At 38.7% G+C, this 25,317-nt stretch overlaps 1 protein-coding gene and 1 long non-coding RNA gene across 5 annotated transcripts in view; both read right to left on the reverse strand.

The window, feature by feature from the left end:
* ANO10 (anoctamin 10) overlaps positions 1–16,438 on the reverse strand; it is a 177,678-nt gene extending 161,240 nt beyond the window's left edge. The window contains exons 1-4 of one of the 3 annotated variants that reach the window (XM_045530741.1): positions 16,306–16,438; positions 13,006–13,155; positions 9,062–9,259; positions 7,721–7,855 (exon numbers count right to left, since the gene is read on the reverse strand). In XM_045530741.1, coding sequence (XP_045386697.1) covers positions 7,721–7,855; positions 9,062–9,259; positions 13,006–13,144 — 472 coding nt within the window. In that variant the 5' untranslated portion in view covers positions 13,145–13,155; positions 16,306–16,438. Of the gene's footprint in view, positions 1–7,720; positions 7,856–9,061; positions 9,260–13,005; positions 13,159–15,205; positions 15,298–16,305 lie in introns of those variants that run through there. The other 2 variants (XM_045530740.1, XM_045530742.1) reach the window with 2 other exon arrangements.
* Positions 16,439–17,754: 1,316 nt separating this feature from the next.
* The window catches only part of LOC123623542, a 39,405-nt gene continuing 31,842 nt past the window's right edge, over positions 17,755–25,317 (reverse strand). For both annotated transcript variants that reach the window (XR_006729890.1, XR_006729888.1), the window contains exons 3-4: positions 21,289–21,520; positions 17,755–17,972 (exon numbers count right to left, since the gene is read on the reverse strand). This is a non-coding gene — a long non-coding RNA (uncharacterized LOC123623542). The remainder of the gene's footprint in view (positions 17,973–21,288; positions 21,521–25,317) is intronic.

The raw sequence follows: 25,317 nt of genomic DNA on the forward strand, positions 1-25,317 counted from the left end.
CCTCAATGAAGACTAGCAAACAGAAGTCTATAGCATGAAAGAGAAACATGATTTAAGTTTTCAGTGTAGAAATTCTACATACAGACAGCGTATTCTCAGGACAGGTCCCTATCATAAAATCTTCAGAGTAATTTAAAAGAAAACCTATCTTCATAGAAATTAAAAAAAGCTAATAAAGAGATATCTGATACTAACAATAGAAAAAAGTCTCAGTCTGAAAATAAGAGTCTTAATATACAGTTCTTCTTACAATTATATTTTCAAAAGTAAGTTATACAGAGGAAGAAAGTTTTTCAAAGCTAGAGTTATGATTAAATTCTCCTTAATGATTGAAAAAGGGTATATTCTCAAAATATCAGTAACTAGGATAAAAAGGCGTACGGTTTAAGTTACATCAGCCTCTGGTGCTGTCAAACCTATTTTTTTTAATGTTTCAGTGGATTTTTCTTCAGCTAACATGAGTTAAAATCGATCACACACAACTGTTTGATTCTTACCCCTTGTTTGGGGATGCTCAGGCCACAGCTGATTTGTTCTTCCTATTACTAGCCTTTTCAATCACTATATCAGGTTTTTTAACTTTGAACTGACTTACGGCATCTAAATTATTATTTTACTATTTCTAAGTTCTTTTTTAAAAGATGATCCCATCCCACTATAGGAGACATTCCAAGCAGGCATAAAAACCAGCTTGTGTAATTCTAAAAATAGGACTGTGAACTGAAGACTCGGAGAGAATAGAAAGCTGCAGGTTCTAAATTACTGGGCTTCTCTTCACCATCAATGCCAAAAGCACGGTTCCGGTTTCAGCTTCTAAAAATAGAAGTTTGCTTTTTTTTTTTTAAAATCCTTCAACCTTCTCACATCCGCTAAGAACATAATTACTAGGAAAGAGTCTTCCTGCAAAGGAAAATATGATGCCATGTGGGCCTATTTAAAGAAAGCAACAACTTAAAGCAGATTCCTTCCTTCAAGAAGGCCAAACGATCTCTTGTCAAGTCCTAGGGTTATGACTATCACAGTCATTGAACAATCAGCCAAACAAATCAAAATTCATTAAGAGACTATCAATAGCCTGGTTTATAGTATGACCCCCTATATTAGATAATACGGTAACAATACTAACATAATATTGCTTTATCTTTAGTTTATGTGATATGTTTCCTTCAAAAGTAAAAACAAAATCTCTCTCGTCACTCCTTACTGTGTCTGTGCTACAGGGAGAAGCAGGCTGCCGTCTCCACTCCGGCAGAGGCGAGGTGAGCACACGGAGCGCCAACAGGAAGCACAGGCCAGCAGCCTCTGCTTGATGGAGATGGCCCCTCAATCCCTACGGCTGCCGCTGTGCCCAGCTGCCTGACTCTAGCACTCAGGTGTAAACAGATCACTTTAGATTTAATGAAGGAAAAAATGCTCTTAGGGATTACCTGTGTTTTCTAAATACATTTTCATGTTCTTGTATTCCTATACTGTTTTCATCTCTGCTTAACATAAAAACCCCAAATATGTATGTGTCAAAATACAGTGTGTGTGTTTGTATGCTGCAAGGCCCAGCAATATATATACACACACATATATACTGTATTTATCAATAGGTGGATCTTCTTACGTATATCCCTGGTACATGATATTTACCTGAAATCTATTCCATTATTCATATAAAGCAAGTTAAAGATTTTAGAAGACAGATTGTATCTAAACACTCTAATCTATCCATTCTTGGATACAAAAGATATTCAAAAGAAGCTACCTATGTAGGTAAAAGAATACCTATGTAATATTAACAACATAATATATGTCAGGTCCCATCAATCAAAACATGATAATCATCTGATAGACATTTTGAGACAGAGCTTTAACTAAGTGACAACCCTTAGGATACAGTTAATGTGTAAGAAATTCTTGGATCCCTTAACTCCTCTTTCTAAAGAAAATCTTTCATTAGGTCATATGCATGACGATAGGCTATTTGGAAGCAATAGGAAAAGGCAGAGTTGGAGGGCACCAAGAGATCCTTGCTCACAAGGAAACAAGAAGTGGACGGCTGTCAAGACAAATGCTTGATGACTACGACACACGCGTAGCCAATTTCCAGTTCTCCACATTGCTTGCCATTTGATGGAATGAGGGACAGCCCTAACATGCACATCTCACAGTGCCACCTAACTGCCTCAAATCATGTTTATAACGACACAACTTGCTATCTACTTAATGAAAGCTTTCTATCAAAACACAGCATTACGGCAAGCAGCAAGCATATTTATAATCATTGTGTGTAAAATGAAAATTAAATTAAACGTAAGATATAGAGAGTGTTTCTCATGAAAGCCTGGCCACCTTTCACAGTGTTGATGGACATCATACTGAGCAGGTTAAATCTTGCCTCCCAATCAGCCTCAAAGAGGCTGCCCAAGAGAGCAGCTCCCACAAAACTTTAAGGTAAAAATAAGCCTTTCCACTTACTTCTGTGAATTAACTTAATGAAAAAATAGGATTTAAGTTACTCTAAGTTTTATTAGTTCTAAAATTTGCATTCTGAAAATAGGTCATAGTTTATAATTATGCATATACCATTTGTTCTCCAACCAAGTAGTATGATATAAAATTAAAATGATGCAAAAAACAACACACCATTTTAAGGACCTGTTTTCAAAAACAAAAAGGGAATAATGCAGAATTTAAAAATCCAGCCTAGACAACTTAAATATGATTCTGAAATAGTACAAAAAACTTTCCAATGACCGTGAGTGAGATGATTTTATTGTTTTTATATTTAGCACCAAAAAAGAAGGGAATGAAAGAGAAGGAAAAAGAAAGAAGAGAGGAATGAAGAAAACAGAAAGAACCCTTATTTACAAAAGCCTCATCCTGCCAGCAAGAAAGTTATTTCTATTATTGTTTCAAGACAACAGAATAGCTACCTATACAGTTAGAGAAATCCATTTACATGTTTCCTTCAAGGTTTTCATTCAGCTGAAAATTTCTCACTTTGAAGCAACTGGGAGCATTTGGAAAATTGCTGCTCCAACTGTCCCATCTGATGGAAGAGCACACTTACTCTTTTCTCTGTCCCAGCCACATCCAAGAGGATGTACTCAAGCAGAAACTCACAGGTAGCAGCAGTGATTTCCACATGATGAGCTGACCAATGCAGATGAACAGGAAGAAATGGAATGCTTACATTAGCAACCAGGACAGTGCCTCAGTCTGCTTTGTATTTTGTTTGATGCAGTATCCAGCTGTGTCTAAAAACATGCCTTCCCACTAAGAGATTAAGAAAGATTTAAAAATTTTGGAATGGCATCAAACAATCTCTTAAATACAGCCTGTGGAACTCCTGGTTACAAGTAGTGGCAGAAAGATACCTCTGCCCTGTTCTTGTTCATGATACCAAATTAAAAACAAAAGAAACAAGAAACATAAAAGGAAACCCCCAGAGATTTGATGAGAGTAAGAACAAACAAACTAAAAACTCAAATCACAAACTAAAAAGAGGTCCTGAAAATCAGCCCAGGGCAGAGGGCAGGGTCCTCCTGGACAGTAAAGGGATGGGAAGCCACCATCTCCTTGCCCAGAGGCAGGCAAAAGACAATGAGCAGACCCCAGGGGGGTGTCTGCTACCTGCCTGGCACCTTAGCCAGACAACAGAGGTCAGGCTGGAGGGGGAAAGGGCAGGTCTGCCATGTTGGAAGGAGTTACCTGGTGGAACCCAGGGATAGAGGGTAACTAGCTCTGTCTTGCTTGGCCAAAGCCAGGCCTAGATGCCAAAGCAACAAAAACCCTGCAAAAATAGGGCTCCACAGGCTCAGGAAAATGTATTGCCAGGCAAAATCTAAGCTTTTCACTACTACAGTTCCTGCTGGAGGCCCCCAACATCCCACTCTCCAAAACACACTTCCTTCCAAAAACAGCCAGTCTGGGAAAAATATAGGCTCATTAAAAAATAAGTAATAACCACAAAGAAACTCGTATAAAGCTTTGAAAAAATATGGGGAAAAAAGGAAAACCAAAAATGACACAAGAAAAAAAGAAAAACCATAAACAAAAGGCAGAGAAGAAACAGAGCAGAAAATTACAGCATCAAGCAACAAAAAATTATGAAATTCTTCATGAAGGTAAACAAATTAAAGCAAACATCACATCTCTGAAATTAAAACTCGAAGGAGAGCTATGAGAGCTGAAGGAGAGAGCTCAGAAAAGCAAAGTATAAGAAAAATAAAACTGTTACAGATTCAAAGTCTTGATAAAAGCTACAAAAAAGGGAAAGAATCAAACCACATCAGGTAAACTGGTAGACAAGCCTAAGAAAATTATGTAAGAACAAAGACTTAAAAATATTACAGAGAATAGGTAATAGCCCACATATAAAACATATAATTGCCCCCACTTAAGAACAGAGCAAACACAACCACACAATTCTTCAAAGATAACTGAAGAAAATTTTCCTGAAAGCATGTCAGCCTTTGATCGGTACACTGAAAGAACATTATGCCCAAAAAAAGAACCCATACAAAATAATCAACATGAAGACATGGGCAGATAACTGGAAATGTAGACAAACAAGAACAATGAGTCCCTGCATCCAAATTTCCTGGTATCTCCTAACAGCCATACAAATCAACAACTCATGGATGTCAAACTAGAGGAGCTGCCGAGGTGGATTTTGATGTAGGATTTCACCCCTAAAGGCATTGCTGGAGCCTTTCAAAGAGGTCACTACCGGTATTACAACAAGCACATCAATGTGAAGAAGGGGAGCATTGCTGGGGTTTCTATGGTGTTGGCAGCTTATGTGCTTTTCAACTACTGCCTTTCTTACAAGGAGCTCAAACATGAGTGGCGACCCAAGTACCGTTGAAGAGGGGCCCATGTCGGGGGCGTACTCTGCACTCGTGACCTTCACCTCCTTGGCCCAGCACCCTCTGTGAGGAACCCAATCATTACTGAATCCTTTCATATCCTAGTGAGAATTAACCTCCAAATAAAAGATGACTGGTAAAAATAAATAAATAAAAAATTAAAAAAATCCTCAGATTAGACTGCAAAGCACCCAACTATAATATATCCAACTTAAAATTATACTCAGAGGGGCTGAAAGTAAAATGATGGGCAAAAACATACTAGCAGATGCAAAGTAAAATAAAGCAGGAGTTACAAGACAAGGCTGAATTCAGCAATGACAACACATTAAGCAAGATGAAGAATAATACTGTATAATGATAAAAGTATGGTAATACTTTATAATGACAATCTACAATGAAAATCTATCAAAATCTTTATGCAACCAAAAACATAACTACTAAGTTCATGAAACAAAAGCAAAAGAAAATACAAAGAGCAAATTGGCAAAAACAGGAAATTCCCATATCGGTTGGTAATCTCTAGGACTATGATGGATCAAGAAAACAAAAACAAAGCAGTGAAAGACAAAATTAACAATGTATGTGATAGAAATAGTCAGAAAAATAACAAAAAAGAAATCTAAATACTCACATGAGTATTGATGTAAAAATAATAAAATAATAAAAGGAATTCAGCAGGAAATTTAAATAATACACTATAAGTAGAGTTCATCATAGGAATGTACGAATAATTCAATATTAGAAATTCTATTAATATCACTTACCATATTGAAAATGTCAGAGATAAAAAACATAATTGCCTTCATAGATGCTGGAAAAGCATTTGATAAAATTTATGGCCACACAAAAGTCTTAATAAAGTAAAACAAATGGATACTTTCTAAACATGATAAAAATTACCTACAATCAAAAACCAACATCATGCTGAATGTTCAAATACAAGTATTCCCTTTAAAATTGAAGCAATAACTATAGCGGGCAATTTGGAAATATCTACCCCAAAAGATGCATATACTTTTGTTTTAACAATGTCACTTCTGGGAATTTTCCTACTTTGTTTATAAGGAAAAAACTTGAGGAAAACAATTAAATGTCCATCAATATGATGACATCCATACGATGGAATACTAGGTGGCCAGAAAGAGTTAGACCTAATGTGGCAATCTAGAATGATGATCAAAATATATTATTAAATAAAAAAGCAAGGTCCAAAATGGTATGTACAATATAATCCCCATTTGTTTGAACATGTGTTCTCTTGAACAATATTTCTCTGAGGGTATACATTAGGAGGGGAGAGAGGGACTTGGACCATGGAATAGGAAGGAGACAACTTTTCATTGTCTAAGTTTTTATACTGCTTGAATTTTTCTCATATACATGTGTTTTTTTTCAATTGACAAAAACTAATAGAAAATAAATGCGCAAATCACAAAATGCTTGGGGGAAGTATTTTTCTGCCACATATTGTGAAAACTGAAAAGAAAAATTTATATGTCCACAGTATAGACTATAAACCCTGTTTTCCTCAACATCCTGAACACAGCTCAGAATACGCTAGAATAAATACAATATCTTACTTTGAAAAAAAAAAGGTTTTGTATAAAAAAGTAAAAATAAACAATTTATCCTAAGAAAAACACTCCAAAATTCAAGAAGAAAGGTAAGTCAATAAAAATTCATATTTGGAAAAGATCTATGAAAGTAAAGCAAAATCCCCATCACAGGAGAGGAAGTTAGGAAGGTTTTATTAGAGAGGCAAAGAAAAGAAAATCTCACTCAGAAGGCCTTCTATTACCCATCGTGTCTAAGGAAATGAGGAAGACCAGAGAAGATGAAGCATCACCTAGGAAGAATTCTTGCCAAAAACTTCCAGTTTACAGAAAATACAGAGGTTAGAGGAAGAAGGAAACAATCAGAAAATCCATAATCTGAAACAATCTATAAGACAAATGGCCTGGTCTCTTCAGCAAGTCAAAGTCATGAGAAAAAAACTCAAAAGAAAAACTATTCTATATTAAAGAGATTTAAGAAATTTAACAACCAAACAAAATGGGTGATCTTTGGATCTTACTTTGACCAAACAAGCTTTAAAATACATTTGGTGACAACTGGGAAAATGTAAATATGGACTGGTTTGGGGGGACCTGTCCTTCTAGGTGAAGATCGGAAGGTAGTATTACACTGACTATTAAAAGGAAACCAGACTAGGGAACACAGAAGCTTATGTATTTAAAGTGCATTTTGGGCAGCAAAATGCTCTGAAGCATTGCCACTATCTAGGGTTAAAGCACAGTTGAAATTATGCACTGTGGTAAAACTCTTTCATTCTGCAAACTTGTAATCTCATTAAAATGAAATTCACAAAACTGAAAAGTTGCAAACTGCTAATCTGCATTCAGGTACTATGTCACTTTATAAGTCTTTATGTTTGCATGTGCTCACACCCAGTGAAATCAGAGGAAATGGAAAGAGTGTTCCAGGAAGACAATGTCTCCCATTTTATATTCCCCCACATCTTTTCTTTATAGTATACAATGTTAGGGCATAAAGCTTGCTAATTTTAACTGAGTAATAAAATATGCATGTGTTCACAATGAATTTTAAGCTAACTGAATACTGTGAGACCTTGATAAATAATAAGTAGCAAACCATACACAACAAATATATTGATTTAAAGGTATAATGCAATGAGGCTCAAAGGACAAAAAACATGTTCACGAAAATATAAGTTACTGTAAAGCTGTGTTTTTCAGTAAGAGAAAAAAAGCCTCTCTGATTCGCTAATTATGTCTATTAAGAATAAAACAGTTGCATTAGAATGTGTACTCATGAAAATGGTTGACACAATGACTTACATAATGATTTTCCTGGATACAACTTTGCTTGGGGGTAACCAGGGATCATTTTTTCATCTTTAGCTCTAAGATTTTCAAGTTCATGTTTGATAATGAATTGACATTCTGCCATTGTGAGGAAATCATCATTGTTATCTAAAATAAAACAAAAATTTCCAGTTATTGTCTCAGTAATAATCAAAATAAAATTAAGTAATATTCTAATTACCTGGCATTATGGAAATAATGATATAAACAATAAACAATTAACATAAGGAATAATCAAAGTATAAAACTGGTGAATTGAACATAAAACTCCTTAGGTATTTTATAAGAATAAAAAAATTGTGTTATACCTTCACATAATACAATTCCTCAATCATTTTAATAGTTATTGTATAATAAGGTACATTCAAACAACATATACCTGATCTCATTTAGTACCAATGAGCAGAAGGCAATATGTTCTTGAATTCTCAAAATACAATATTTTTAACCAGGGATAGAATTGAAGTTGTTTGTCTATATGGCAAATTCTCCTCCTCCAAACTCGCAAGCCCATTCTATTCCCTTCCGAAGTCAGACATCACTTCCACAAATGAGGGAGAACAAAGTCTGATAAGAAAACGATGTCACTTTTTGACAGGCAAACCTTCTTAAATGAGACAAATTTCACCTTCATTATTTATTCACTAAGGTATAAAAATCCAGAGTAAGTGAGTCTGAAGAAGTGTAAGCACAATCTTCTAACTCTGAAAGACCTGGAAGGGACTAGTTTGATTCTGAAGCCAAACTTGCATCCTGATACCGTATCTATGCTGGCTTTCTTAGTTCTTTCAAGAAAATTTTCTCTACTGGAATCTGGTTTGGGGCCAGTACAGAACCAATTACCCTACCACATTCACCACGAGCCAGAAAATTCAGTAAATGAGGTTTCTTGGATACTGAACCACTACTGTGTTTCTTATTACAAGATTTTTCTATCTCAAGCCAGTGAATATTCATTATTATCAGAATTAGAATAGAATAATATAAATTACACATGTCCTTCTAATTTGTGTTCATCTATTTCAGAGGTGGCAAAGTATGGTCTGTGGGCCAAATCTGGCCTGCCACATGGTTTTATAAATAAAGTTTTATTGGAACACAGCCTCACCCATTCATTTACTTATGGTCTGAGGCTATTCTTTTCCTCTACAATGGCAGTGTTGAGTAATTGCAGCAGAGACCACATGGTTTGCAAAACCTAAAAAATTTACTATTTGGCCCTTTATTAAACAAGTTTGCGGACCCCTGATCTATTCATCGAAAACTTCTTTTTGATAAATGGATTCAGGCAGAAACAAAGAATTTGGGGCTTACCATCAAAACCTTTGAAGTTCTGTCGGGTCCCGTATGTGAAGGCTCTCATGGTGTTATCATTGCACTCTTTTACCAATCCCACTGCTTCTGCCCCCAGTAACAGTCTAATCTTGGAGGCACCAACAAGATATAAGTTCTGATTTTCTAGTGTCTCTTTCTCATATTTATTTAACAATGGTCTAAACAACAACTGAGCACCTTCAAAAACAAAATGTAAGCACAATCTTAGAAAGACAAACATCAAAGTTTCAAAAATGAAAACCTTCTTCATAAACATAATGTTTCTAGTTTGGTAGAAGAAAAAAATTATATTAACAATTTCAATCTATCTTCCAAGTAAATAAGAAATATAAGTAAGTTGGGGATGGCAGTTCTTTATAGTTTTTTAATAACCGCAAAAACTGAAAAATGTAGCAATGAGTAGCTTGCCACTTATGCAAATTTAGTAGATATGAGACAAGAATAAAATATTTATGGGCTCTTGGTCTAAAACTGTACTGAGTGAAAATACGGAGCAAAGCAATGTAGTTTCTTAGTATAAACATAATGGACCAAAATTTAAGTAAATTAATTTGGAATAAAATATTCCAGTAAAAAAAAAACGACAAACAATTACTGGACTATAACAGATTTTGTCAACATTAAATACTAAATAACAAAAAGCAATATAACTTTACAGTGATTTTTTTTCCCATAAATTTCCATATTCAATTAGATTTAATGATATTTTTCTTAACTAAGTTCCCAAAACATTAAGAGTATATATTATGATATGATACTGTACATGTAATTATTACTTAAAAGATTGTGGAGGAAAAGGATTTTTTTCTAAATTTTTATTTCTACCTACGTCAAACTTTTTAAGGTATATTATTTCTTTACTATTTACCCTCTAGAAATGGTTATCAGGCATTATGGAAGTACTAATCAGATGGTAACAGGATAATGAGCAGAATTTATACTTCACTTATCACCTGGATTAATACATTAAGATTAATGTATTATGATACTATTACTTAGGTAGTTTACAGTAAAGGTATTAAAGACTACATTCAATTTACAGAAAATACAAATTGCTCTTAAATATGAGATCCTTAATCTCACTCATATTAAGATAAATGCAAAAACTATACCAACATGCTATTTTTCATTTCTCACACTGCAAAGATGGAAAGTTTGATAACAGATTGTTGAGTGTGGTGGCCATGGAGATGCCCCGCTCTAACCACCTCTCCCCTTCAAGAGAACTTGCTCCAAGCAGTGAGGTTGACTGACAGCCTTCTGCTGCTGCACCTTAGGATGCTTCCCCCAGCTGCTCCCAGCCATTGGCTGGGCATGGAGGGGATGCTGGAACAAAGCCATTCCTGCTCAACATGGGTTTCCTTTAAAGCTGCAGGCCAGAGCCCAGGCCAGGCCAGAGCCCAGTACCAGCGGATGGCCTGTTAGGAACCAGGCCACGCATCACCACCTGAGTTCTGCCCCACCCCACCCCCCAACCCTGTCCATGAAAAAATTGTCAGGCTGTACAGCAGGAGGTGAGCAGTGGGTGATGGAGAGAAGCTTCATGGTATTTACAGCTGTTCTCCATAGCTCGCATCACTGCCTGAGCTCCGCCCAGTTTGTGGAAAAATTGTCTTCCATGAGACCAGTCCCTGGTGCCAAAAAGGCTGGGGACCACTGTTTTAAAGGGTAACTTTGAGCCTGGCTGACAGTTTCTCAGAATAATGCTGTGCCCTGAGGCTCTTCCTACTCAATCCTCCTTCCTTCCCTCTCCTTTCACAAGCGTCAGACCTACACCAAAGTCTGAATGCTCTCCATGCCTACTCCTGCTCCCTCTCCCTTAGCTTTCCACAAATGTTTCCCTCAATAAACCTCTTGTGCATCATAATCTTATCTCTTGCTTGAAGACCCAAACTGACACATGAGTGTGTGGGGAAAGGCATTGTCAGCCATTTCTAGAGTAGAAATTGGTATAACCTTTATGAAGAACCATTTGTCAATATCTTGTTTTGAAAAGTCCTCATCTTCCTCCCCACAAGGAAGGGGTGTGGCGGGAGGGGATGGTATTGTTAGCATCTTATATTCAGTACATAATCTCTACCTTCAACTGTGCATAGAGCCCCCATGCCAAAAACCATGTATCTGACCTTCCCCAAGGAATAAACCTCAAGTCTTCTGCAGTAGTAGAATACAGAAATGATACAGCGATCTAACTACCAAATCTCAGTCAATCCTCTTTTTTCTAGATAGTACTTTTATCTCCACCTCCAGAGTCCCCCAGTTTCCCCAATTCCTGAGTCTTTGGGGGTATTCTGTAGTATATACCAAATTGCATCTCAACTTTCTCCCCTGCCAGCTTAAGTTTTAGCTTTCTCAAATCTGAGAAGTCAATTACTATTCATCTACCTGTTTTCTACCTTCTAAAATTTTGTTGCTGTTGTATCTTCTCCTTTTATTTTTGTCAATGTGGACTTAGGTCATTTATATATTTTTTTAAAAAGTCCTTTTATTTTTATTATCATTTTAATAGCGGTTTTGAAGAAAATAAAAGTAAACACGACTATTAGATCCACTATCTTTACTTGGAAGATCCAAAATACTTTTTTGAAAAGTTTTTTTTATTGTCGTTCAGTGTAGAAAGATGTCCATCTCCTCCCAATCCTTGTGTGTCCCTGAAGACACACAATCCACAGAAAAGAAGGCTGGGAATACACTGGAATTTTTCATGCTAAGACACTACAAATGCTCTTAAATCACAGAAATTTTAAAGAAGGGACTCAAGTCCAGTGAAACACCTCAAATTTCAGCAAGTAAATACTCTTGTTAAGTTTCCTGCTGATTCAATTGTTTGGAAAAATTTTTAAATTCCACTGTGATTCAAAATTTTATTTTTAAGAAATCACTTCAGGCTGAGCACAGGGGCTCACGCCTGTAATCAATGCTAGCACTCTGGGAGGCCAAGGTGGGAGGACAGCTTGAGCTCAGGAGTTTGAGAGCAGCCTGAGCAAAAGTGAGATCCCATTTCTACTAAAAATAGAAAAAATTAGTTGGGCATGGTGGCACATGCCTGTAGTCCCAGCTACTCCGGAGGCTGAGGCAGGAGGATTGCTTGAGCCCTGGAGTTTGAGGTTGCTGTGAGCTAGGCTGATGCCACAGCACTCACCCGGGCAACAGAGTGAGACTCTGTCTCAAAACAAAAGAAAGATAGAAATCACTTTAGTTACAGTCACAATTTTTTTAAAAAAAGAGTCTAAGTTTAGTCCAGTGTTTAAAGACTCAGTACAGTTTAAGAGATTGTTCCATGTAATTTTGAAATGTTTGCTCATATAAAACGCCCTCTGCCTTCTCACCCAGTGCAAACCACTGTCGCCCTTCAAGAGAGGGCTAAACTTTGGTGTCTTAAGTCATCCCTTGTCACCCAAAAAGCACCGCCAAAGTGTCATCTTAGCGTTCCCTTTACTTTTACAGTAAATATACATATGATTCATTCGTAAGTGCCATGCACTGCTTTGTGACAGCTCTACCACTAACATTTTTTTTACTTGAATTTCTAGGAACTGGCATTGTCTCCCTTCCCTGACAGTAACATCCTTGCAAGCAGAGACCATATTTATTTCTCTGTTAGCACCATCACTGACACACAAAGTGCACTCAGTAGATACTTGTCCATCCATTTGACAAATATTTATTAAGCACCTAATACGCAACAAGCACTGTGCTAGGCACAGTGTTTAGAACCGTGAAGAAAACTAATCATGTTGCTTACAGTCTAATGGGGACTTAAAGTCTAATGTTGATTTAAAACCACTTTTCAAGTCCTTGATAGATAACAAAGGGCAAAAAAATAAATATCAGTAAAATAAGTAAGAATTGTAAAACACTTTTATAAATATATTTTTAGTTACTGAGCATGACTAAGTCTGAGTAGTAACTATTTTACTCACCACCATCTTTTTTTTTAGCAATAATTCTGTTTTTCAGCCATTCTTTGGTTTCTTCTTTGACATCCTCAGCAAGTTCTATGACCACCAAAGGCGTGAAAGAACTTTCATAAGTATCCAAAGCTGATAAGGTCACTTTCATCTTTGAAAAACCTGCTGCAAATTAAAATAAAAAGCAAAAATGGATTAAGGCAAAGAGAAATATGCTATAGACTGTTTGCATTTTCTCTCAGTTACACCTAATTCTGGCTTCCAAGATAAAGGCAAATTTCTGATGATCTAGATGGGTTACATGACAGGCTCAACCAATGGTTCAAAGCACATGTGTGAGCCAAGCTTTAGAAAGAAAACCATCGTTATCTGCAAGCAGCTCAGAATACAGCAGAGGAAACATTCAGGTAAATGAAGGATAACAGTGTAAAACGTGCCCTCACACGAGGAATAAGAAAGTATTTACAAAGAATGTGATACCTTAACAGGATTTAGAGGAATGAATAGGAGTTTGTCAAATAGAAAATGAATGGTATTCTAAGTAGAGGAAATGTATTTCCCTACAAAATAATGATGAAAAAATACCCAATGGGCTCAGAGAAATACAAGTGGTTAGGTATGGCTGGAGCACTAACTCTGGGGTGGGGCGTGGGGGGAGGGTGGAAATGAGCTGGTATCTAATTAGGACTCCTGATTACAAAGGAAATTAGTTTTGTCTAATATACAATGGGAGTCACCAATCCATCATAAGCAAGGAATTAATGTAGTCAATACGGAACTATCACAGATCACAAAGGGTCAGCCTAGCATGTGGGAGACCACTTACGGAGCTGAGTATAATGTCTGCAATAAACTGTGGTGGAAGCTGAGGTTGCCCCAGACCAAGGAGGTTCCTAGTTTTCAGTTTTAATACCAGGACAAGTTGGACACACTCACGAAAGAGTAAAGGTCATTACTCTTTCTTCCAAAATATCCAGACAGGAGTTGGCATTTGGCACTCTGTTTTTGAGAAATTCTCATTGCCAATTCATATCCTTTTATAGCATGGATTACTCAGATCATTCCTTCTATTCTGTAACTCCTTGATGATTTAGAAATGGCATATAAAAGTAATTAAAAGGTATCTTATTGGTTACACAATTTAATCAAACAGTAATCTACTAATACAGGAAAGGAAAATAAATATCCTCTTCTAAGGCACAGGATATTAGATATGAATTTAGGGAAGATATATGCTTTCTAACAGGCCTACTCCAGGTCATCCTGTTTAGGAGAACACCCAGATCAAACAACACTAAGGACATATGACAACTAAATACAATGTAGGATCCTGGATTGGATCTTGAACATTAGTAGGAAAATCGGTGAAATTTGAATAAGGTCTGTAGATTACTTTATAGAATTGTATCAACATAAATTCCCTGGTTTCAGTACTTCTACCATGGTTACATAAGATGTTAGCATTTGGGGAAGCCAGGTGAAGGGGATCAAGAAACGCTGTGTAGTATTTTTGCAATTTTGTAAACCTAAAATTATTTCAAAATAAAAATTTTTTAAAAGACTTTCTTCCAAAAATTTTCCCTTTTTTCCTCTCTCTCACACATATACACAAAAACACATATACACTAAAAATAATAGCTTCTAATTCACAGGTGACACTTATTCTGAGCTGGTAACCGTTAAAAACACAGGTTTCCCTGCTTATAAAAGTAAAAAACTAGAAACAATTTAGATATGCAACAGATGAGGAACAAGCTAATAAAGTATAATACAGCCATCATTTAAGCTCATGACAAATATATCTTTCTACCTTGAGCAACACTGACTCTTAACCTCCAAGCTAGTACTATGAACCCAGCTGACATGCTGATATTTGATAAAAGAATTAATCTGTATGATTAATGGATTATACAACCATTGATGTTTAAGAATTTTTAGTGATCTAGGAAAATGCTAAGTAAGAAAATGTTAAGTGTGGGGGGGGAAAAAGCAAAACACAAAGTAATATAATAATATTACCCCATTTATAGAATATGTACATTTATGAATACAAAAATACAAAAATGAGGAAGAAAGCATTAAAATGTTAATGGTGTGGTAAAATTACAAGAGAGTTTAATTTTCATCCTTACACTTCTCTGTCTTCTAAGTTTTCCACAATGAAAAAAGTTTCACTGGGTTTTTTTAAGTGTATACATACATTTCAACTTACCAGGCCTTTTCTACCCTCTTCCATTATTTTAGATCTTTTAAATTTCATTCTTTATCTGCAGTTCTACAATTCTTTCAGCAACAGCTGGTCAGAATAGATGATCGACTTTCCATAGCTAAATTAAAACTGTTCATCATACTCACAGGATGGGCCCTTAGAAAATACCTAGTTCTCTAAGTTAGTGTGACTTTAAATTAAAAGTAGACATGTGAAAGTAAATACAAATTTTTTAAACCCCACAGGATTAGGTTCAAACTCTGCAGGATTTAAGGGAATATAGTACAACTGTGTCTTGAGCCTGAATAAACCTCAGCTGTACTTTCTTCAGTCTGGGACCTCCATATGCTGTCCCAGTTGTTGGAAGAGATTTCGCAGAAGACAGCGCACACCAATACTGGTGCTGCGAAGGCACCAAGAAAATGAGGAGCAGCCTGGAGGAAGAGAACCTCATTCCATCCACAATTCTCAGGGGTCCCAGCACTGCCCCTCACTTGCATCTATTCTTTAAACTGTACAATATGTCTCGGTCAGAAACCTGGAAACCGAATCACCCCGACGTGAGAGAGCCCGCATTATCCTGCAAGCTCGCTCTAGCCAAACCCGCTGCGACACCCTCCCTGCTCCCGGGACCGCCAGAGGTCGCGTGACCCGTGAGCCCCCGAGAGCTGGTACTTCCAACCACAGCCCTCCACTAGGCTTCGCCGACCTCTCCAGCCCCACTCGCTACCTCCTCCGCAAGGCTCTGAAGTCCCCACATCCCCCTATCCTGACTCCACCTGCCCTAAATTTCGGCCTCACCAGGTTTCTTCCAGCACTCAGCCCTCCACCCGCTCGCCCCAGACCCACATCTCCTCCCCAAACCTCGGCTCTCCGCAGCCCTGCGACCGCCACTCCCCCAACACCTCCGCTCCTCCCTCCCGCTCCCCTACAGCCTCCGCGCCCAACCCGGTCGCGCTTTCCCCGCCGGAATAGCCGACGCCGGGAGGCGCCCCGGGAACGCAGGGCGGCGGCTGGGAGGAGCCTCTGGAGGCATTCTGCGCCGGTAGCCGCCGGGGCTCTGAGCCGCGGAGAGCGAGGGGTCCTAGGGCCCCCCAACTCACCCGCTGTCGCGGGGCTCCACGTCTTCGGGGGCGGGCCGGGAACGGGCTAGACCAGGAGGCCGGGCCAGCGGACGCTCTGCGCCGGGGGGCCAGGCCGAGCCTGAGGGGCGGACGCAGCCGAGCGCTGGGCGTGGCGGGGCCTAGTCGCGGGAACGCGCAGGCGGAGTCGGGGACGCAGCAGGAGGGGCGGGGCTTCACTGAGCAGTCGCGCCGAGGGGGCGGGGCCGCAGCCGGAGGAGCTGGGCCTTCTGGGCAGTCGCTCTGGGCGAGGCCTCGGACCGGTCTCGAGAAACTAAAGGCAGGTCTGACCGGCTGTCGCCTGGAACCGGAGCCCAGGAGGATGGAAGGGAGAGTCGTGCCTGGGGTACTGTTGCACCACACGGGGCGGGACCGCGGTGGGAGAGGCAGGCTTGGTTGGGCTGTCACTCCGAGCGGGGGTGGGACCTAGCTGGGCTCTCCAGCTGAGCCGGGTCAGAGCCGGAGAAAGCAATCTGCCCTTTAATTTCCCTCTTTTCCATCTTTTAAGGACCTGAATCCAGTTTTCTGGTCACTTGCAGGGTAAGAACAAGTCTCATTTTAATTGTAGCTTTCAAGTGGTAAAAAACCCAGATCGAATTTGTGATTAAAACCTCATGTCCAACTAAAGCCAAATCCCAGCCCCGCCTCTCCTTACCGCTCAAAAATCGTCTTTTATTCTCCCATTTGCTCCGCTCCAGCCACATTGGTCCCCTTGCTCTTCCTAGAACTCGCCAGACATCCGCTCACGTCCCACCTCGGGGTCTTTGCCCTAAGTATTGTCTCTACCTAGAAAGTTCTTCCCGGTGAGCTATTTGATTCACTTCCTTACCTCCCTCAAGTCTTAGCTGGAATCTGCCTTTCTCCCTGAGGCCCTTGCTGACCATCCAATTTAATACCTGCTCTCCTCCCTACCCCACCACTCCCTTACCTGCTGTCCGATTACTTCTTTCCACGGCATTCATCACCTTCTTTTTGTTAATTTTTGTATTTAATTATATGAGTACTTAATAGTTGTATATATTTATAGGGTACATGTTATGTTTTGATACAGGCATACAATGTGTAATAATCAAATCAAGGTAATTGGGGTATCCGCCACCTCAAGCATTTATCATTTCTTTGTGTTGGGAACATTCCAATTCCACTCTTTTATTTTAAAGTATATGATAATTTATTGTTGACTATTGTTACTGTTTTATATTACTATGTTTATCATCACTTTCTTTCCCTAGAATGTAAGTCTCACAAGGGCAGGGATTTAGTACCCTCTTATCTGCAGTTTGGCTTTCCTAGGTTTCAGTTACGTAGTTTCAGCAACCATGGTCCAAAATAGGTGAGTACAGAAAAATAAGATATTTTGAGAGAGAGAAAGAACACATTCATCCAATTTTTATTACAATATAGTGTTATAATTGTTCTTTTTTATTACTTATTGTCAATTTTTTACTGTGCCTAATTTATAAATTAAACTTTACCATAGGTATGTATGTATGTTTGTATAGAAAAAAACAGTACATATAGAGTTTGGTACCATCCTCGGTTTCAGGCATCCTCTGGGGTCTTTGAATGTATCCCCCATGGATAATGACAGATGACTGTATCCCCAGTGCCTAGAACAGCTTTGGGTCCATAGTAGACAGGCAATAACTCTGGAATGAAAAAAAAAAATGAATGAACTCTTTCTGCCGCCATACATCCAGCTCAGGCCAGACTGATGCCTTCATACATCCAGCTCAGGCCAGACTGATGCCTTAAAGATGGGCAGTAGAAGAAGGTTGGTCCACTCTTCACTCCCCTATCCCTTCTCTGGATCTTCCAGGTTCAAGGCAGGAGGTAGGGAGACTAGGAGAAAGAAGCAAAGACTAATTACTTGGTAGGAGCTGTTTGCTATTCTTTCTAGACCCCTGATGCTGTCGCAGCAGCTCATGACATTACTGACCAGTTCTTACATAACTTTTAGTAGGTCTTGTATGGATGTGTCCAGATATTCTCTCTCCTGAAAATCAGGATGAATTGTTCATGAACTTCAATAGGTTCGGACATTAATTACTCATTATACTTTTGTTTTTAAATTGTACTCTTCCTCTCTTCTCATTCCATGAACTTACGATCATCTCTCCATATAACTTCAGTTTCTACTATTTGTTAACATATGGCTGGAAGAATTAGAAGAAATTTTTGAATGGAAATATAAAAAGTCCCTTTCACTTGGATAATCTTGTTTCATCTCCAGAATTCACAAATTAAAACTTTCTGTTAAGTTCAAAAAATTAATGGTTGGACAACACAAATAGTAGACCTAAGTCAATGACACAGATCCCACACAGTAGTACCCCTTACCCACAGGAGATATATTTCAGTACTCCTAGGGAATGCCTGAAACCTTAGATAGTTCTGAACCCTATATATACAGTGGTTTTTTGTTTGTTTGTTTGTTTGTTTTGAGACAGAGTCTCGCTTTGTTGCCCAGGCGAGAATGAGTGCCGTGGCGTCAGCCTAGCTCACAGCAACCTCAGACTCCTGGGCTTAAGCGATCCTACTGCCTCAGCCTCCCCAGTAGCTGGGGCTACAGGCATACGCCACTATGCCCGGCTAATTTTTTCTATATAGATTTTTAGTTGGCCATATAATTTCTTTCTATTTTTAGTAGAGGCGGGGTCTCACTCTTGTTCAGGCTGGTCTCGAACTCCTGACCTCAAGCAATCCTCCTGCCTCGGCCTCCCAGAGTGCTAGGATTACAGGCGTGAGCCACTGCGCCCGGCCTATACAGTGGGTTTTGATCTGATAACCTAGACGGCTACTGAGTGACTAATGGGCAGGTAGCGTATACAGCATGGATACGCTGGACAAAGGGATGTTCCTGGGCAAGACAGAGTGGGATGGTGGGAGAGTTCATCACACTACTCAAAACAGTGCACCATTTAAAACTTATGAGTTGTTTGTTTCTGGAATTTTCCATTTAATATTTTCAGACTGTGGTTTACTGCAGGTAACTGAAACTATGGAAAGTGAAACCATGGATAAGGGGGACTACTGTATCAGTTACCTGTTGCTGCATGACAGACCACCACACAGAATTAGGGATTCCTTTCTCTATCCCTCTCCCCTTAGGGATCTCCTCCATGCTCACTCTGGCTCCTAGGAGTACCTTTTCCCGGTTCCTCTGTCTAGAAAGGCAGGTCTTCTCTCAGGGTCTTAGGTGTCCATGTCACTGTATCACAACAGTGCAGCGCCCTAACTGAGGCTGGCCTCGGGGCAGGAGAGGGAGAGGAGAAAGCAATCACGAGTTTCCCCCACTTTCTCTAGCTTACAACAGCCTTTTTTCCTGGTCCTATTGCTACACTGTCAGGCTTTTCTTGGACTTTTTGCTGATAGTATGTGGTTAACAGTTCTCAATTTGTTCTGTCCTCAGATGGAAGCAAGAGGTAGAGGAGAAAAAAACAAAAACAGGAATCTCACCACTCCTGTATTGGTCTTTATTCAAGTTTTGAGTTTCCTGCCTAATCCACCTGCTATTATTTCCTTTTCAGAGTCCTTGGGTAGTTTTTTATGTTTTGACCAGAGGTTTTAGTAGTAATCAGTGGGTGACATAGGCTTCAGTGGACTCATCAATTTGATAGATGAAAAAATGTTTCAATTTGCATTTCTCTTATTATGAGTAAGGGTGAGAGCATCTTCTCACGTTAAAGAGACATTTCTCTGTCATTTCTGTGAATGTTACCTATTTATATATTTTTTCCAATTTTCTACTAAATGTAGAAACTATATAAAAGTAAAAATAATCCTTTTTCTTAAATGTGAATGTCAAATTTTTCTCAATTTATCATGACTTTTAATTTTCTTTATGCTATTTTGTTTGCTTGCTTGCCTGGGTTTGGTTTTGTTTCTTGGCCATGCAGACATTTCTATAACAACTGGTCAATTTTACCAAACTTCTTTCACTACTTACTACTTCTGAGTTGTATCATACTTAGAATGGCCTTCACCTCTCTGAGATTACTTTGAAAATCTTTCCATAGTTTCTTTTTTACATCTCATAGTTTTACTTTTTTTGTTTTAAAATTTGACCCATCAGGAATTTATTTTGATATGAGGTAAGTGGAATGGATCCAACTTTACCTTCCCAACCATCTTTAATAATTAATAATCCATATTTCCCCTACTGATTTTAAATGCCATTATCATACATTGAATTTCTTTCTATATTGATGAACTTCTCTTCTGTTCTATTAATCTGTTGGTTTATCTATGTACCAGAATCATAAGATTTTAATTTTTGAAATACATCATTCTCTTGCTTTAAACTCTCCAGTACAGTCAAAATCCCAACCCATGTGACAGTTCTTGTGTCCCTCATTCTCATCATAACCGTTTATTGAAGGCTAGGCGTGGTGGCTCATACCTGTAATCCTAGCACTCTGGGAGGCTGAGGTGAGAGGATTGCTTGAGGCCAGGAGTTCAAGACTAGCCTGAGCAAGAGCAAGACCTCATATCTACAAAAAAATAAGAAAAATTAGCTGGGCATGGTGACATGGCACCTATAGTCCCAGCTACTCAGGAGGCTGAGGCAGGAGAATTGCTCAAGCCCAGGAGTTGAGGTTACAGTGGGCTATGATGACACCACTGCACTCTAGCCCAGGTGATACAGTGAGACTCTGTCTCAAAAAAAAAAAACCAAAGAAACAACCACCTATTGTAGCAGCCACTGAAGACTTGCCTTCAGTAAACTATTCATTCCAGGTGACCACAGGTGATAATTTACGTAACTTTTCCCACTGCATGCCTAGATTCATAGTATGCCATTTCCACTGGTGGCAAGGCCACCACTATCTTCAAACCCAGCCATTCAGACCTATCCCAGATTCCCAGCTTGAGGGTCTGATTCCTTCAACCACTTCAGAAAACTGAAATCACTTTATGTATTTTACAAAGGAAGAGATTTAATAAAGAGAATTAAGTCCTTACCACATCATTGGAAGGCCTAGAGAAGCAGTTCTCGGCTGGACACCGTAGAGTGAACAACACTGCTGGGCTGGCCCACCATGGGAGCTTCTGCTTCTGAGGAGGCTCCTGGAGCCATGCGGGGCCTGGAACCACAGCCACTGCCTGCATATGGGAGTGAACATGTCTCCTTGTTTTGTCAAAGATGAGGTTTGCTTTTCTGTTTCTCAGTGTCCTTATTACTGCTAGGTGGTTTCTAAGAGAAAGGAGAAATGATTTTATTACCTACTCTTCTCAAATCAGAGTTGCTAATTGATTTTCTATAAGTTAGGTTTTAATACTAGCAAAAGCTGAGGCAGAAGTTCCAGTTATTTAAAAGTTTTGTGACTTGGCATAAACATAGTGATGCTTCTCCCTCTTTCTAAGGCATGTTTAAACATATTATGTGAGAGGGACTCATTAGATAGCCCCTACCTCCCCTTCAGCTAAAAAATCCCATGATTCTACATGATACATACAACACGCCTCAATTAATATAGAGAACCTATTATTTCCTATGGGGGGAAAAAAAAACAGTGCTTATAAAAAAAAGTTGCAAAATTGTAACAGTCCCCTTCAAATATGATACAGAGTTCAGTGGTTAAGAAACACATTTCAGATTAAATTGACTATGCTGGTTACATTCTGTCTGTCCATCCACACCCACTGTCTACCCTTCTCCATCCTCTTCTGTGCCCTGGTAGGCTGACCTTTATGGACAACACCAGTGGGCTTCCTTGTCCTCTGGTCCCTGATTGAGCTCAGTTAATGGGGGCATTGGCAGGAGACTGGAGGGAGGGAAGAGAGTAAGATCAGAATATTTGTTCCTTGGCTGTCTCTGTGCCTGAGTCATAGCAAGTTGCCTGTGTCCATGGATAGAAGGCCACAACTCTACTCAGGCAGCTCTCTCCATATAATTGAGTAACTGCTCTCTGTCCTTGACCTTCAGGCCTGGAATGGTAATGACTCTCAATTATTACCAGCTTCAGGGTGCTGCACCAGCCCTTGTGGTTTCCTCAAACTTTGCTCATACCTTAGTGAATAGTATTTTTTTAAAACTCTGCTCAAATTACCAAATTTGAGTATGCCATCTGTTTCCTGCCAGGACTTTGACAGGATGCCTTAGATATGTTTTGCTGCCCTAAATATTCTCTAGCATCTCCATGCAGCACTACACAGTTTTTATAATAGATTTGACTGCCATCCTAAACTCTTCCCAACATGACTCAGATTTTAATGGAGGTAATTCACCATTTGATTTTTCATGTTTGGACAGCCTTCAGAAGGCATCTATGACATAATGAAAATAGTTTAGATGTGCAAATTTAGCTTCTAGAAGGCAATGGATAAAATGTCTATATAAAGAACAGTGGAGGTGAACAGAATTAATATTCTGATTATATAAATTTATGTTTAAAATATAACAGCAACCTTTAGATCAAATCAATTATAGTCAAATATTTCACATAATGTTTAAAATGTCTCAACATATCAAGTAGGAACAAAAGGAAGAGTAAAAGACCTTTACATTTTTGCTGAAGACATTTTGATGTCTTCAGCTCTATCGTTGAGGTTGTTTGCTATGTAAACATCATTCAAAAAATAGTTTGGAACAAAGGATATCAGTACCTTTCCTTAGAAGATGTACAGACACACAAAAGATTCACACAGAATTATCTCCCAATAGTTATGAGTAGCCCCACCACCAGCACAACTCATGAGCTTTCCCAACAGAAATACATTCTACAGCCTACACAGGTCGCTGACCTATCCAGGTCACATCGAGAAATGAAAAACAGAAATGTATTTTCATATATTAAAAGACCCTTCTCTTCCTTCTGGAAGGAAATATGTAAACTTTTTTCATCCTCCCTGTAGTGTCGGATACAAGTTAGAGTAGATGAAATATCATATAGGTATTTTGAATATCCTAGGCAAGGTGTTTTATTTTTGCTGTGTTTTTACTGGAAACCTATAACATAGAGTAATGACCATTTGGCATCTGCCAAAGCCAAGGACACAATTTGGCTTGCAGTACCATTTTAATTTCTTGTATTAGCAGGGAACAAGCTAAATGACCAAGGGGTCTTTTCTGTGTCTTCTGTGTATCTAACACATGCCTGGAATAAAGCCACTGAAGTAATAGAATTCCTCTGTGAAATTGCTCCTGCGGAGAACTGCTCATTCTAAATTTAGATTTTGATTAAGATGGGTGTCTTAACTATCAAAATCTGTATTATTAGTGTCAAGAACTACAAAGGGTTTGAAATTTTACCACACTTGTGAGCTAACAAGTTAGCCTGTCACAGTTTCATAGTTCTCGACAGAAGATGAGACTCCTGGGTCAGAGACAAAGGACATTATTACTCATTGTGTAGCAGTCAGCAGAGGCTTCATATTTGTGTCAATTCCCTGTACCCTCCAAGTCCTGTGGGGACAATGTGGAGCAGCCCAGGTCGATTCTGCACATGCAATGAATTTGCATCATAGCCAAGAAACTCTGAGTTTAGGTAACCCCATTCTTTTAAAGCGACTCTTAGCAAACTTGTTCAACCTGAGGGAAACATTATCTTTATTATCCTGGACAGCAAACAAATGTGCCCTCTGCTTTATGGGCAGAAACTAGCTCTGTCTTCAAGGTTGTTTTCTATGTAAACATCCTTCAAAAATCCTTTGTTTGAAACAAAAGATGTCAGTGCCTTTCCTCAGGATATATAGACATGCAAAAGATTCATATAGAATTATCTCCTAACAGTTAGGAGTAGCCTTGCCACCATGAGCTTTCCCAACAGTGACCTTCAGAGATATACAAACTTGGTAAGAGGACAAAAGATTATTGGATTTCCTTACTACATGTATTTTTTTTTTTTTTTTTTTTTGTTTAGAGACAGGATGTCACTCTGTCATCCATGCTGGAGAGTGCAGTGGTACAATCATAGCTCTGCAGCCTTGAACTCCTGGGCTAAAGCGATCCTCCCACCTAGCCTCCCAAGTAGCTGGGACTAGAGGTGCATACCACCATGCCTGGCTAATTTTTAAATTTTCTGTAGAGACAGGGTTTCACTGTGTTGCCGAGGCTGGTTTCAAATTCCTGGCCTCAAGTGATCCTCCTGCCTCTGCCTTCCAAAGTGCTGGGATTACAAGTGTGAACCACTGCACCCAGCCTTTTTACATGTCTTTTGATTTAAAAAAGTTAAGATAGGTAACACAGGCACTTAGTATAAAAGTAAAAACACTGTAAGAGTGTAGGCTGTGAAAAGTAGGTCTCTCTCCCTAACCTCCCACCACTCGGTTTCTGTCCCGAGAGGAAACTGGTTTATTTTTTATTTCCTGTGTCTACATATACCACATACACATAATTGTTATATATGATATATATCTCATACGTGTGTGTGTGGTATGAGTATGTATACTCAAGTCTTCACTCTACCTGGAATTCTTATCTACTTCTCCACACGTCCCTGCCACCAGAAGCAATCAAAATTAAGACAGATGAAAAATCTAAAAACAAAAACACTTCAGTGTTTTCATCTCTTGTCTTAAAGAAAACAAATTAGAAAGCAAAAAGTAACCATTGTTGGATGATAAATCAAAAAGTTGCCATTTTCCCTTCTGGAACTAGTGGGACTTACTACATGTTCTGAATACAGTATAAGGATATCATGGGCAGCAATAAATGAACAGTCATAAAATCTCCAAAGCACAATTCTATCAGATTTTTCTAGGGAACTTGTAAAGCATAAGGGAAACGTGCATTATATTTATCTTCTTTTTTTCCCCCAAATACAAGCCAATTAAATTAAGATGCTTTTTCTGATTAAGTTAGAAGTAAAGAATTATTGGTGAGGTCATCTATCACAAACTCAAGCTCTACATTATTCTTGGTGAAAATGTGCATTCTTCAAACTGAAATGTTTAGTCATTGACTGACCAGACTATAAACTACTCATCTATAAGGATAACCTTCCAATTTGCATTACAACTGAGGAGATGAATAATGGAGAGATGAATAAT

This window comes from Lemur catta, chromosome 18, assembly GCF_020740605.2.
Source record: "Lemur catta isolate mLemCat1 chromosome 18, mLemCat1.pri, whole genome shotgun sequence".
Classification (NCBI taxonomy): domain Eukaryota; kingdom Metazoa; phylum Chordata; class Mammalia; order Primates; family Lemuridae; genus Lemur; species Lemur catta.